The sequence below is a fragment of the Macaca mulatta genome, chromosome 3 (genome assembly GCF_049350105.2).
Source record: "Macaca mulatta isolate MMU2019108-1 chromosome 3, T2T-MMU8v2.0, whole genome shotgun sequence".
Classification (NCBI taxonomy): Eukaryota; Metazoa; Chordata; class Mammalia; order Primates; family Cercopithecidae; genus Macaca; species Macaca mulatta.
Window position 1 is genome coordinate 146,484,550 of NC_133408.1, and position 14,391 is coordinate 146,498,940.

Consider the following 14,391-nt stretch of genomic DNA (forward strand, 5'->3'; position numbering starts at 1 on the left):
TTTAAATTCCAGCAATGTATACAATGAGTTCTAGTTGTTCCACATCCTAGCAAGCACTTGTTATTATCAGTCTTTTTAATCTTAGTCATTCAAATGAGTATGAAGTGATATCTCACTATTTTTTTATTTGCATTTCCATAATGAGGTTGAGTGTCTTTCTATGTGCTCATTTTCCATTAGAGTACCTTCTGAAAATTTTCCATTCAAATATTTCACCAGTTTTTTTAGTTGGGTTGCCCTTTTTTTTTTTTTTTTTTTTTTTGAGACAGAGTCTCACTCTGTTGCCCAGGTTGGAGTGCAGTGGCATGATCTCAGCTCACTGCAAGCTCCATCTCCCAGGTTCATGCCATTCTCCTGCCTCAGCCTCCCGAGTAGCTGGGACTACAGGCGCCCAACATCATGCCCAGCTAATTTTTTTTTTTTTTTTTTTGTATTTTTAGTAAAGATGGGGTTTCACTGTGTTAGCCAGGATGGTCTCAATCTCCTGACCTTGTGATCCACCCACCTCGGCCTCCCAAAGTGCTGGGATTACAGGAGTGAGCCACTGCGCCTGGCTCTTATTTTTATTTATGAGAGTTACTTATATAAACTGGATACAAATTCTGTATCAGATATACATTTTACAGATATTTTCTGTTAGTCTGTGACTTGCCTTTTTATTTTCTTAGAAGTGTCTTTCAAAGAACAGAAGCTTTAAATTTTGATTAAGTCAAATTTGCAACTTTTTCTTAAATGGTTTGTGCTTTCAGTGTCTTATCTAAGAAATCTGTGTAGGCCTAGCACAGTGTCTCACACCTGTAATTCCAGCATTTTGGGAGGCCAAGGCGGGAGGATCCCTTGAGGCAAGGAGTACGAGACCAGACTGGGCAACATGGCAAGACTCCATCTCTATAAAAAATTTAAAAAATAGCCGGGCATGGTGGCATGTGCCATAGTCCCCGCTACTTGGAAGGCTGTGGTGGGAGGATCACTTGAGCTCAGGAGTTTGATACTGCAGTGAGCTGTGTTTGTGCCACTACATTCCAACCTGGGCTACAGAGTGAGACCCTGTTTCAAAAAAAATGAAAAAGAAAACTATCTAATCCAGTGCCTCAGCTTGGGGTAATCCCTTTGTCTGCCAAGGCCACATTTGGCAATGTCTGAAGACATTCTTGATGGTTAGTTATAACTGGGAGAATGCTACTGGCATCTAGTGGGTAGAGGCCAGGGATGCTGCTAAATACCCTGCAACGTACAGGATAGTCCCCCAGAACAAACACTATCCACCCCAAAATGGCAACAGTGCCAAGGTTAAGAAATTCTGGTTTAACTCAATGTGGCAGATATTTTTTCTTAGAAGGGTTATGGTTTTAATTCTTACATTGAAGTCTGCAATCCAATTTGAGTTAATTTTTGTGTACAGTGTGAGGTGAAGGTCAGAGTTCACTTTTTAACATGAATATCCAGATTTTTCAGCACCATGTGTTGAAAAGACTGTTTTGTTTTGTTTTGTTTTTCCTGGAGAATTACCTTGGCACCTTTGTCAAGTATCGACTGACCATATACGTGTGGGTCTACACCTAGATTCTCTGTTCTTCTTCCACTGATCTAAATGTCTGTCCTTGCATCAATACCACACACTCTTGATTCTGTTTAAATAACAAAGCACTTCATATACGTGTGCTTATACAGGCAACAGTATACTTCCATTAACCCGCACATCCTTTGCATTATTTTTATTATGATTTTAACTTCTACATATGTTATAAATGGCACAATACATTACTATTTTTGCTCTAAACAGTTAAAAAATAGACTTCACAGATTTAATAGATGAAATAATTTTTAACTATTTACCTACATATTTACCATTTTTGTTACTCTTTATTGCCTTATATAGGTCCAGATTTCCTTGAGCTTCTAACATCTTTTTTACTGCAAGTTTGCTGACAATAAATTCTTTCAGCTTTTGTTTATCTGAAACACTTTTTATTCTGCTTTCATTTTTGAAAAATATTTTCCCTGAATATGGAATTCTAGATTAACTGGTTTTTTTCTTGCAGTAGCATTTTTTTCTGGCTTGCATATTTTCTGATGATGAGTCTTATCTTTGATTCTGTCTGCATAATATGTCTTTTTTTTCCCCCAGGCTGTTTTTAAGATTCTCTTTTATTTCTGGTTTTCAGCAATTTGATTATGATGTACCCTGGTATGAGTTTCCTTTGTGTTTAGCCTACTGGAGTTTATGGAGCTCCTTGAATTTGTGAGTTTATAGTCTTATCAAATTTGGAAATTTTTCAACCAGTTTTTTCTGTTGCCTCTTTTTTCTCCTCTCCGAGACTTCAGTTACAGTAATTTAGACTGCTGGACTCTGGGCTCAGTCTGGATTTCTTTCCTCTGTGCTGTAGCCTAGAAACAGCCCCCAAGCAGTAATCTGGGGCAGTTACAGGGCTCACTTCATTTGTCTTCCTTTTCTCGGGGGTCAGGGACCTCCACTGCTTGTTCAATGTCTGGAAAGAGTTTTATATATTTTTCATAGTTTTCTAGTTGTTTATGGCAGGATGGCAACTCCCGTAGCAGTGAAGCCACGTAAAAAGATGAGGAAGTTCTTCCCCTGAATGTTTAATTTTATATACAATTACCAGCAAACTGGCCTTATAGCAGAAGCACACACTATCCACTGTCCATTATTTAGAGATTAGAAGGAATTATGACATATTAATACAGCTTCAAATTGTGTGTGCTTCTCTTTTTTTTTTTTTTTTTTTTTTTTGGAGATGGAGTCTCACTCTGTTGCCCAGGCTAGAGTGTAGTGGCGTGATCTCCACTCACTGCAAGCCCCACCTCCCAGGTTCAATGCCATTCTCCCACCTCAGCCTCCCGAATAGCTGGGACTACAGGTGCCCACCACCATGCCCGGCTAATTTTGTTTTTGTATTTTTAGTAGAGACGGGATTTCACCGTGTTAGCTAGGATGGTCTTGATCTCCTGACCTCGTGATCCACCCACCTCGTCCTCCCAGAGTGCTAGGATTACAGGCGTGAGTCACGGCGCCCAGCCTGTGTTTGCTTCTTTAAACGACTACATAACAATTTTGATCTGTGGTGAACTCACCTTTGCCTGAAACACCTACTTTTTTTATGTTTAAGTGAGTGACTGCCAAGCCACATTTCCCCTACCTTGAATTTATTTAGATGTATGAGGTTTAGGGGGAGGGCATGTTGTACCTAAATGCCAGATTTTCCATTTATTTCTGTTAAATTTCATCTTCTTAGATGTAGCCTATTGCATCTGATTCTGCAATAATAGTTTTTTTGACATTGTGGAAGCATTAGAATTCTTTTTACAAAATAAATCTTAGAGGACAAATGTAATAGCCAGGTTGCTGTCCATTAAAGAGGATGTAGGAGTGCCAGAGCTCTGTGTGCATGGGGAGCGTGAGATCTGCCATACCTCTTAGGCACCTCCAAAGACTCTTGCAGTTCTTTGGAGCACAGTTTGAGAGGCACTGGTTTAAGAGTTGTGAATTCACTCTCACATGGAGTTTCCAGATTTGGTGAAAACAACTTCTGTATTTTTACCCAAATATTGAAAATCATTTTCTAACTAGGGCTTTGTCCTTGTTGTTTATAGTGATGTTTTGCAAGAGAATTTGTGTCTCCACCATGTGTGTTCATTATTCATTGTGTGTGGTAAACATGTGACTGCTTCCTTACAGATTGAAAAATGTAAAGTAATGGCCTCCAAGAAAAAACCACTGTGGCTTGAGTTTAAATGTGCCGATCCTACAGCCCTATCAAATGAAACAATTGGAATTATATTTAAACATGGTGATGATCTGCGCCAAGACATGCTTATTTTACAGGTATGCTAATTTTAAGATTGTTTTCAGTTATCTGGAAACACAATTCTGTATTACATCAAAAACATGCCTTCTCCTACTGGCTCTGTTCCCACACTCTTCTTTCATATGATGAATTGTGATCAAATATTACATAATAGAGAGTTTTCACTTGGGGAATATGGCTGCAGACTATTAGATATGCAAGCTAATGAGCATTATAGTTCTGTCCAAGATGCATATCTGGCACTCCCAAGTAGCCAGATATACCTCCCTCACCTAATGTCTTTTTTATACACCCCATTCTAAGCTTGATAACATAGAAAATAGCCATGTTTATCCCCAGCACTCACTTCATTCCTGCCCATAGATATGTCTGCACATCTCTAGGCACTCTTAGATACCTCTCCTCTGATACACATAAACAAATCAAGCAATGATTTGATGGGAAGGAGAGAGAAGATGAGCAAGTAGGTCACCACAGAAATCCTGCAGGTAAGTGACGAGAGTGAAGTACTATTAGGGCAGAAGGTGAATGGTCAAGGTATCAGTGCTAATTATTTTCATATTTTCTAACATTTCTAGATAAACTTTAGCTTCACAAGTCTGTAATGTTCTCCAGATTCCAGTTGGTCAGTATTGTAGGGGTAATAATTTCTAATACTTAATATGATTTATTTAAAGTAGACAAATCACATTGATTTCAAGGTAGCCTATTTAAAACTGGTCATGTTTCCAGTTCTAAGTTTCTGTTTTTACTTTTTTTTTTTTTTTTTTTGAGACGGCGTCTTGCTTTATCGCCCAGGCTGGAGTGCAGTGGCGCCATTTCGGCTCACTGCAAGCTCCGCCTCCCGGGTTCACGCCATTCTCCTGCCTCAGCCTCCGGAGTAGCTGGGACTACAGGCGCCCGCCATTATGCCTGGCTAATTTTTGTATTTTTAGTACAGACGGAGTTTCACCATGTTAGCCAGGATGGTCTCAATATCCTGACCTCGTGATCCACCCACCTCGGCCTCCCAAAGTGCAGGGATTACAGGTGTGAGCCACCGTGCCCAGCCTGCTTATTTCTAATATAGAAACAGGAATACCTTTGCTTTGCCTTTGCTTTGCTTTGCTTTCATTTCAAGAATGGTCTATGTATTGCCCAGGAGGTATTTTAGTAAAGAAAAAGAGAAATCCTTCAAACTTTTTGCAAGTTTATTAAATTTCAAATAAATCTGTAGAATATTTCGAATTCTTTGAAGATGGACATTTTAAAAACACAAAAATTACTCTGTTGGTCTTCTCATTTTAAGGGAAAGTTTGCCTTTGTCCTTTAGTTAGTTCATGGTTTTGTTTTTTTAATTTTTTAAGGTAAGGTCTTGCTTTATTGCCCAGGTTAGAGTACAGTGGCATGATCACGGCCCACTATAGCCTCAAACTCCTAGGCTCAAGCAATCCTCCTGCCTTAGCCTCTGAAGTAGCTAGGACTATAGGTGTTCTCCACCATACCTGGCAAATTTTATTTTTTGTAGAGATGGGGTCTTGCCATGTTGCCCATGCTGGCCTCAAACTCCTGGGCTCAATGAATCTTCCCACCTCAGCCTCCCACACAACTTTCACGTTCTTCTCCTTTTCTTTCTCTTCCTCATAAGAAAACCAACAGTGTGGACCTAGAAAATAGCTCTCTGGTCAAAAAAAAACTTCTCGGCCCTTCACTCAACAAAAACATAGCCTTTCCTTCTCTGGGCCAGGCATCAGCCCCCAATCTCCATTAGACCCTTCATCCTTCTATAGGAATGGTCAAGATTGTGAAAGACAGCATGACAATGGCCAAAATTGCTGGGATTCTAGGCATGAGCCAGATAATCGCCACAATTGCTGGGATTCTAAGTGTGAGCCATCATGCCCAGCCTACTTGGTGTATTTGTTGGGGCGCATAATTTGGCAGCTAAGGGCAAGTTATTTAAGTTCTTTAAGGCTTTGTTCCTTCTCCTGTAGAATGGGAATAATAATCTTATCCACATTATAGGGCAATGCAAGGATCACATAAAGCAGCATTCAGTATATATTCGCTATCATTATCATCATTGTAGTTACTGCTCTTTGGTTGTTGCCTTAGAGTGATAAATATATGTAAAAATGTTAGAGTTTTGTGGTAAAATAGACACAAGTAGAGCAGAACATTTTGAGCAGAGAGGTGATGAACCACAGCTAAAACCTACTCCAAAAGAAATTTATTGGCCGAGCACGGTGGCTCACGCCTGTAGTCCCAGCACTTTGGGAGGCTGAGGTGGGCGGATCACTTGAGGTCAGGAGTTTGAGACCAGCTTGGCCAACATGGTGAAACCCCATCTCTACTACAAATACAAAAAAAAATTAGCCGGGCATCATGGTGTGTCCCTGTAATCCCAGCTACTCAGGAGGCTGAGGCAGGAGAATCACTTGAACCTGGGAGGTGGAGGTTGCAGTGAGCCAAAATCACACCACTGCACTCCAGCCTGGACAACAGAGCAAGATTCCGTCTTCAAAATCAAAACAAAACAAGAAATGTATTTATCCTCTTCCCCAAGGTACATTTCGGAAACCAAAATTAACAAGCTCACAAAGAAGAGAAACTTTAGTGTGCCAGATTGACCAATAAACATACAGTTGTTACTTACATGTTTTACATTTACTTTTATATTTTGTGTTACAAGATATGATTGCTATTTTCAAGGGAGGAGAAAAATATATTAAGTTTATATATATATATATTATAAACATTTTTGTCTTTTGATGCCCAGATTCTACGAATCATGGAGTCCATTTGGGAGACTGAATCTTTGGATCTGTGCCTCCTGCCATATGGTTGCATTTCAACTGGTGACAAAATAGGTATGTAGTTACCTCAGGAGATGAATAGACCACTCAGCTCATTTGAAAGGATTATAATTCCTTCAGTATAGACATTTAATAACTGAAAAATCATAATCTTAATGAAAAGGAAGAAAATATTTCCATGCTGGTGAATGTGACTATCAACTTAATGTGGATATATTGAAAATACATGAATGCATGATTCAAATCCTTGTGACTATACATGGAAATGATTTTAGTAAGAACTTGTTCCCTCCTCTTTCCTTCTCCACCTCTAAACTTTAACTCATTTCATTACATATTAAACTTTTCTCTCACAAATAACATTTAAAAATAGATGGAAAGATCTGTCACTTATTTTAGTATTCCAGAATTCACATTATCAAAGCTATTACACACTCTACTATCAGGTATTTTTATAGACATTCACCGTTAGTTTCAATGAAACATATGTTTATTCAAGTTTCTGATCTGAGAACTCTACAAAATCATTTACATTGAACCCTGTAATTTAAAAAAGGAAAAGGCACAGATTGCCATCTGAGGAAGAATATGCTCAGCATATAAATGCTTTTATTTATTACTATTCAAAACCAGCCTTTTCCTCTTGTCATTCTGGGATATTGAAAGCATATCCCACACAACTTCCATGTCCTCCTTCTTTCCTTTCTATTCCTCATAAGAAAACCAATAGCATAGACCTGGAAAATAGCTCTCTGGTCAAAAAAAAAAAAAAACCTGCCCTTCACTCAACAAAGACCTAGCTTTTCGTCCTCTGGGCCAGGCACTGGCCCCCAGTCTCCATCAGACTCTGTGCATCCTTCTATAGGAATGATCGAGATTGTGAAAGACGCCACAACAATTGCCAAAATTCAGCAAAGCACCGTGGGCAACACGGGAGCATTTAAAGATGAAGTCCTGAATCACTGGCTCAAAGAAAAATCTCCTACTGAAGAAAAGGTGAGCTCATGCTTTTTCCCAGTCTAACGGCTCCTTACAAGTTGTCATTTATATAGCAATAGTGGCTTCACGTTTTCAAAGAATCTGTCAGTGTCTTGCCTTCTGACATATCAGTGAAATTTTTTACTTGTGAAATAATGAAGTACTCTCCCATGGTGACAGCACATCTGTGTGAAACAGAGGCACTCAGTTCAGGACTCCATGAGCATTTGCTTCTCTTTTGATTATCAGGCATGCTTTGCTTAAAATTTGGTTCTGTGAAATAATCTGTTAGCACTTTTTATGGCTATTTTTGTTGTTCAGCCAAAATATTTAGTTACCATGTATAAATTCTTATGTACCTGGGAAATACAACATACACAACAAAGTAATTTATAATTTTCTGCTGAACTCTAATCTAAATGGTAAATCATGGATGCTGAAAATGTCAGTTCCACCATTCCTTGGAAGTGCATATGCTCCATCCTTCACAAGCTGTGTGGTTAGGCTGTTTGGCTGTCGTTTAAAGTTCTGCTGCACAGGATTAGCACTTCTCATTTGCATGGTTAGCAGTCTTTTGGGGAGGAAATATAATGAGTAGCACTTATTAATCTGTTATACATGTAGATCTGTGAACCCAAGCATACTCTTAGTGGTCACAAGCAAAACCTGTTCACAAATGAAGGAGAAATTACCATGGGTTCTGTATAGTTGTTGGCAAGTGATGCATGGAGAGGAAGTGAACCCTTTGATTAAATTACTGTTGCCCTTTGACTCTTGTTTCTTCCTCATGCCATTGTGCTTCACTGAATCTTCACCTAAAATATAAGCAGGGCAATGAGAAAGATGGCAATTCATAGATATAATGCTAATGAAATCTGGCACAACTAACTTGCTCTCTGAAAATGGTTTCCAGAATAGTCTCTTTTTAGAAGTCATTTGTAGATTCATGTTGCTTTTTATAGTTAGAAGACAACTAATATTCAAATGCATTTTAATTAGTTTCAGGCAGCAGTGGAGAGATTTGTTTATTCCTGTGCAGGCTACTGTGTGGCAACCTTTGTTCTTGGAATAGGCGACAGACACAATGACAATATTATGATCACAGAGACAGGTGAGTTTATTTAGTGCAGAATAAACTTTTATTGTGGTAAAATATATATAACATTTACTATTTTAACTGTAATTTAACTGTTAAGTGTTCAGTTCAGTGGCATTACATATGTTCACCTTGTTGTACAACCATCATCACCATTCATCCCCAGAATTTTTCCATCTTCCCCAGCTGAAACTCTGTACCCATTAAACACTAACTCCCCATGTTCCCCTCCTTTCAAACAGAGTAGTCTTTAAATGGAGTTTAAGACTGAATCACATATTTAGAAGTCATTGTGTAGAGACATTGGTGCTTCGGTTACTCTAGAGCGGTGGCCCCCAACCTCTTTGGCACCAGGGACCGGTTTCTTGGAAGACAACTTTTCCACAGACAGGGGTGGGGGAACAAGGATGGTTTCGGGATCATTGCACACTTTTTTTTTCAACTTGCTTGCCACTGTAAAGCCTGCCACCAGATGCAGCTCAATTGTCACTTGCCACTCACTGAGAGGGTTTTGATATGAGTCTGCAAGGAATTGATTTATTATGGTCTCTGTGCAGTGAAACCTCTCTGCTAATGTTAATCTGTATTTACAGTCACTCCCCAGTGCTACCATCACCACCTCAGCTCCACCTGAGATCATCAGGCATTAGATTCTCATAAGGGGCACGCAATCTAGATCTCTCTCATGCACAGCTCACAATAGGGTTTGCATTCCTGTGAGAATCTAATGCCACCACTCATCTGACAGGAGGTGGAGCTCAGGCACTAATTCAAGTGTTGGGGAGCAGCTGTAAATACAGATGAAGTTGCTCACTTGCCCATCGCTCACCTCCTGCTGTGTGGCCCAGTTCCTAACAGGCATGGACCGGTCCATGGCCCAGGGGCTGGGGACCCCTGCTCTAAAGAGACCACCTCACTTGAGGACTGAGGTGTGAGTGAAGGAGGTAGAGGCAGGAAATGAGTCTTAAGAAGGCAAAGTTAGAGCGACAGCTGGGAAACTAGGAGAGGGTCATATCCCAGAAGCTGGCGAAGGTGGGAGTGATCACCAGTGACAGATGTTGCAGAGAAGCAACAGAAAGAACTCATAGATATCCTTAAATCTCCCTAACCCACTCCACTTTAGTGGTTCACTGTCCACTCTGACAACAGTCAGTAGTGGCCACCAAAGCATGAGATTTTTCTCTATGAATTTGAGCCATTTTAAGAGTAGAGTCTGGAAAAAGCATCAGATGGGGATAGATTGCTTACTTCCTATGAGAATTAAAAGAGATAATGTATTTATGGCAATAGAAATGATAAAGGACTAAACAAATAAGATGATGATGATTGTGGTGGTGATAGTAGTAGAGGTAGAAATTGACCCAAAGGAGACTCAAAATGATTTGCTTCTATCATGCTGCCCAAGTTTCCGAGATCGGACACGCTTAGATACATTCAGTATGGTATGGCCATAGATGGCTACTCAAAAGGAATAGGTGAATATTCCTGCCCCCAAGCAGAGTGAAACATCAGTCTATCCTGAGTTACATAAAGAGCATAAGAGAGTCTTAGGGATAATGATGACATACTGGCCAGAGAGTTTGATTTATGTTTCTGAGAATAATTTTGAGATGAGAATTTTATAGTGGCATCTGGCTGTCATCTAAAGAACACCAGAAGGATATCAAAAACATACTTGGTTCAAAGAATGTTTTGTAGCTACGACTTTCACACACCTGCTAAGATGAAAAATATCACAAGCTGACAAACATTGTAAAAAATACTTTCATCACAAGATAGCTCATTTTTAGGCAACTCAAAGAAATATTTTAAGGAACAAAGTGCTGTGCCACTGTAATGATGTCAGATACTTTCTTCTCTTAAGGAAACCTATTTCATATTGACTTCGGGCACATTCTTGGGAATTACAAAAGTTTCCTGGGCATTAATAAAGAGAGAGTGCCATTTGTGCTAACCCCTGACTTCCTGTTCGTCATGGGAACTTCTGGAAAGAAGACAAGCCTACACTTCCAGAAATTTCAGGTAAGTCACCTCCTTCTTCATTGCCTGCTGAGAATAGCACCCAAGCAGATGGTACCTGCAGCACGCCGCAGCCCTCACCTCTCACTCAGCTTGGAGGCCAGTCCAGCCTTCACCCCTACCCTTTTCTGGCATGGCCAACCCTACCTCTTCCCTGTCACTTCCATTCATTCCTTCCCCAAGTGCAAAATGACACTTCTCAGTAATCCTCCCACCTAAAACCAAACAGAAGTAGAAATATTTCATAAGCAGTGAGATGGGAAAATGTGGAACATCAAGATGACGCTGGCACTAAAGAGGACTTTCTGGAAGGGTGTCTGCTGAGCAGGTTAGCCACTAGATATTTGTCTATTAAAGACCTTAGCTAGAAGACTCAAATTTTACACGTATTTTCCAGAACTCACAAAACGTTGTGAGCTTCTCTTGGTTTTTGCTACAGGTGAATTCTTGATGCGCCACCTGCGCTTATCTCATTTTTTTAAGGCAGAGTACCCAGTATTTCATTTGAAATCTGTTGGTGTGACTACAGGTTCTGCTAAGACTTCTAGCTTTTCCTGCTCACCTGTAAACAAGCTCCTGCATAAGTCTGTCCATCTCCCTGGGAGTATGTAGATCAGGGGAGTCCAATCTTTTGGCTTCCCTGGGCCACATTGGAAGAATTGTCTTGGGCCACACATAAAATACACTAGATAGCTGATGAACTAAAAAAAATTACAGAAAAAGCCTCACAATGTTTTAAGAAAGTTTACAGATTTGTGTTGGGCCACATTAAAAGCCATCCTGGGCTGCATTTGGGTTGGACAAGCTTGGTGTACATTCTACCTGCTTTCCGTTCCTTCCCGGTCTGTATCCAGTTTTGACTATCAAATACTTCAAATACCCAAGAGAATTAAACACTGGCAAAATTAATACCGTTAATGAACATAATTCATAAGAGTTGTAACTACTACTGTAATATACTTACGTTATAGCAATACAAACACAAAACAAAGACAAAGAATAATTACTTTGTATGTACATTTGCCTTGGGTGCCCTTTAAATAGCCACCTCCCTTAGTGCATCTGAAACATGATGTGCTTTGCATTTCACATCTCAGACTTGCTCTCTTTTCCCTGAGTCTCTTCTTGAGTCCAGGGTTACCCTTGGGAGATGACACGACCCTTAAAGTTCAGTAGAACAGGAACTAGGATATATTGTTTTGAAACCTGTCTGTTCTTGTTTGTTCTCCTGACTGATTTTCAATATGGTGATTACAAGACTTACCCTCCCACAGTTCCAGTGGTGTTGTCAGAGAAACTGAGATCTCTGTGGCCAGATGGTCTTGTGATTTTTAGTGTGTGTTTTTCTGCATAAACTCAATTGAGTTTCAGACTATTTCCAGGGACTTGACACATTTCAGTCCTGTTTTTCTTTAAAGTTAAAAATCACATGTTTTGACAACTTCCTGGAACAGAGAAATGGTTCCAAAAAAAAAACCCTGGAAGAATTTCACCATTTAAAGCGGGGAAAACACTCATTTCTTCTCTCCTCTCAGCGGGGTTCAATCCAACTAGCTTCGGACAAACAGACCAGCAATAAACTGCAACTTAAAGAATCAGACATGCACAAGGAATCTGGCCTCATTGACAGGCTCTCCTTTTTTTTTTTTTTTTTTTTTTAGACGGAGTCCTGCCTGTCACCCAGGCTGTAGTGCAGTGGTGCAATCTCAGTTCACTGCAGCCTCTACCTCCCAGGTTCAAGTAATTCTCCTGCCTCAGCCTCCCGAGTAGCTGGGACTACAGGTGTGCACCACCATGCCCGGCTAATTTTTGTATTTTTACTAGAGACGGGGTTTCATCATATTGGCCAGGATGGTCTCAATCTCTTAACCTTGTGATCCGCCCGCCTTGGCCTCTCAAAGTGCTGGGATTATAGGCGTGAGCCACCGTGCCCAGCCGGCTCTCCTTCTTTTTGTATATATGTTCTCTTCCTTTTAGCCAGTAATTTTTCCTAGAACGACTGCACATTTGTCCTGTTGCTAACAACATTCCCATAGACCCCCTGGTGCCCATGTCACCCTGTCATATCTTCTCTTTCTTTGGTTGTTACTGTTTTTAAGTTTCAAAATATTCTTTCACAAAAAGATTTGCAGTATGGGGAGGCCAAGGAGAGCTGGCTTCCCCCATCAGCATCTTCTACCCAAAGCAACAAACCTTTGCAGTGAGCCTTTGTGCAGTCTGTCCTCTCAGTCTGGAGTATTTCTCCATCCTTAGTGACCAAAGCTTGTTTCTCAAGTCACATACCTTTTTTACTAAAGCAACGTTTAGGCAGTGTGCCCCACTAAAAACACACTTTTGTACATTTGTTGTACTTGTGTGGTATCCGTGTTTTGGAGTACTGTTAAACATACATGTTAAGCATACACGTTAAACGCCTGTGAATCTGTACACGTTGAGCCTTAAGCACACGTACGGCTTAACATGGTGGTTAAAAGGATGGGCTTTATAGTGGAGAAACTTGAGTTTGAATGCTGGACCTGCTACTTAATAAGCACATCTATGATGATTATTCATCCTTTCATAACATCAGCCTTTTCATCTGTAAAGTGGGAATAATAAGACCTACTTGCTGTGGTTTTTTTGGGATTACTTAAATGAAATATTCAGAATGCTTAGCCCAGTACCTAGATCACAGGAGAGAATCAGTAAACGCCAGCCACCATTGTTGTAGTCATCACGGTGTGTCTTCAAACTTTGAAAACTTTTGAGAAACCATTTTTGAAATGAGATCTCAGGTAATATATAAAACAAAGTAGCATGCTCTGCTTGAAGAGTAAATGGAGTTCTAACTCAACCTGCTCTGCTTCCCCCTTCCCCACCCCCTCTCTGCTCACTCTTTCCCTATGTTCCCTCATACTTCACAACAGGAAAAAACCTGAATACCACAGCTTTAAATTACATATATGCAGAATTTCCAAAGTTTACAGCATGACAACGATGGGCAGCAGATTTTTTCATCATTTGACTCTGACCTCGTGGTAATTTTTTTTCTTCTACATACTGCTAAGCCTTCTGAAAAGATTTTCTGTTTCTTGGTTTTATCTTTTATTTTAGAATTGAAGTTCTTCAAGATCAGGGACCACATCTCTAAACTCTCCAAATAGTGTCTTAGAATCTTGTATAATAAAGGCTGCCATTTTTAGGGAAGCTGGGAAATGTTGTATACATTTGCATTTTGAATTAAAGGCGTCCTCATTTCCAGTGGATTGCTTATTTTGAATTGATAAGGTTAACTAATACATGCTGCATATTTGAATAACGTGTTAGGAACAATGGAGAAAAATTGACCCACTTTTTTGTTAAGGGTGAAGTGAGCCTGGTCCACAAAGAAAAAGAAAAACATACCTAACTGGTGGCCTGAGCATGGAAGTAACAGGAGCTGAAAGAAGCTCTACTGCATCCCACCTCTCTGCTTCCCAAGGGAGCTACTTTAGCCTAGGACCATAGCCACAGTTACTTCTAGAATAGGGGAGAGTTCAGGAACAAGCTATAATTAGATAGAGAAACACAAAACCAAGGCCCAGCATTTGATCCCAGGAGTATCTGTTGGCCTTTGGAGCAGCATCCTACACACAGGTGCTAAACAAAACATTTCAATGATGACGATTTCGATAAATTCTCCATAGAAAAATCTCCC

General features: G+C 40.0%; 1 protein-coding gene across 4 annotated transcripts in view; it reads left to right on the forward strand.

Moving 5' to 3' along the window:
• The window catches only part of PIK3CG (phosphatidylinositol-4,5-bisphosphate 3-kinase catalytic subunit gamma), a 41,235-nt gene that overhangs the window by 10,579 nt on the left and 16,265 nt on the right, over nucleotides 1-14,391 (forward strand). For all 4 annotated transcript variants that reach the window (XM_015134598.3, XM_015134599.3, XM_077994748.1 and 1 more), the window contains 5 exon segments: nucleotides 3,698-3,844; nucleotides 6,586-6,676; nucleotides 7,488-7,618; nucleotides 8,600-8,711; nucleotides 10,561-10,718. In XM_015134598.3, the coding sequence (XP_014990084.1) occupies nucleotides 3,698-3,844; nucleotides 6,586-6,676; nucleotides 7,488-7,618; nucleotides 8,600-8,711; nucleotides 10,561-10,718 (639 nt within the window).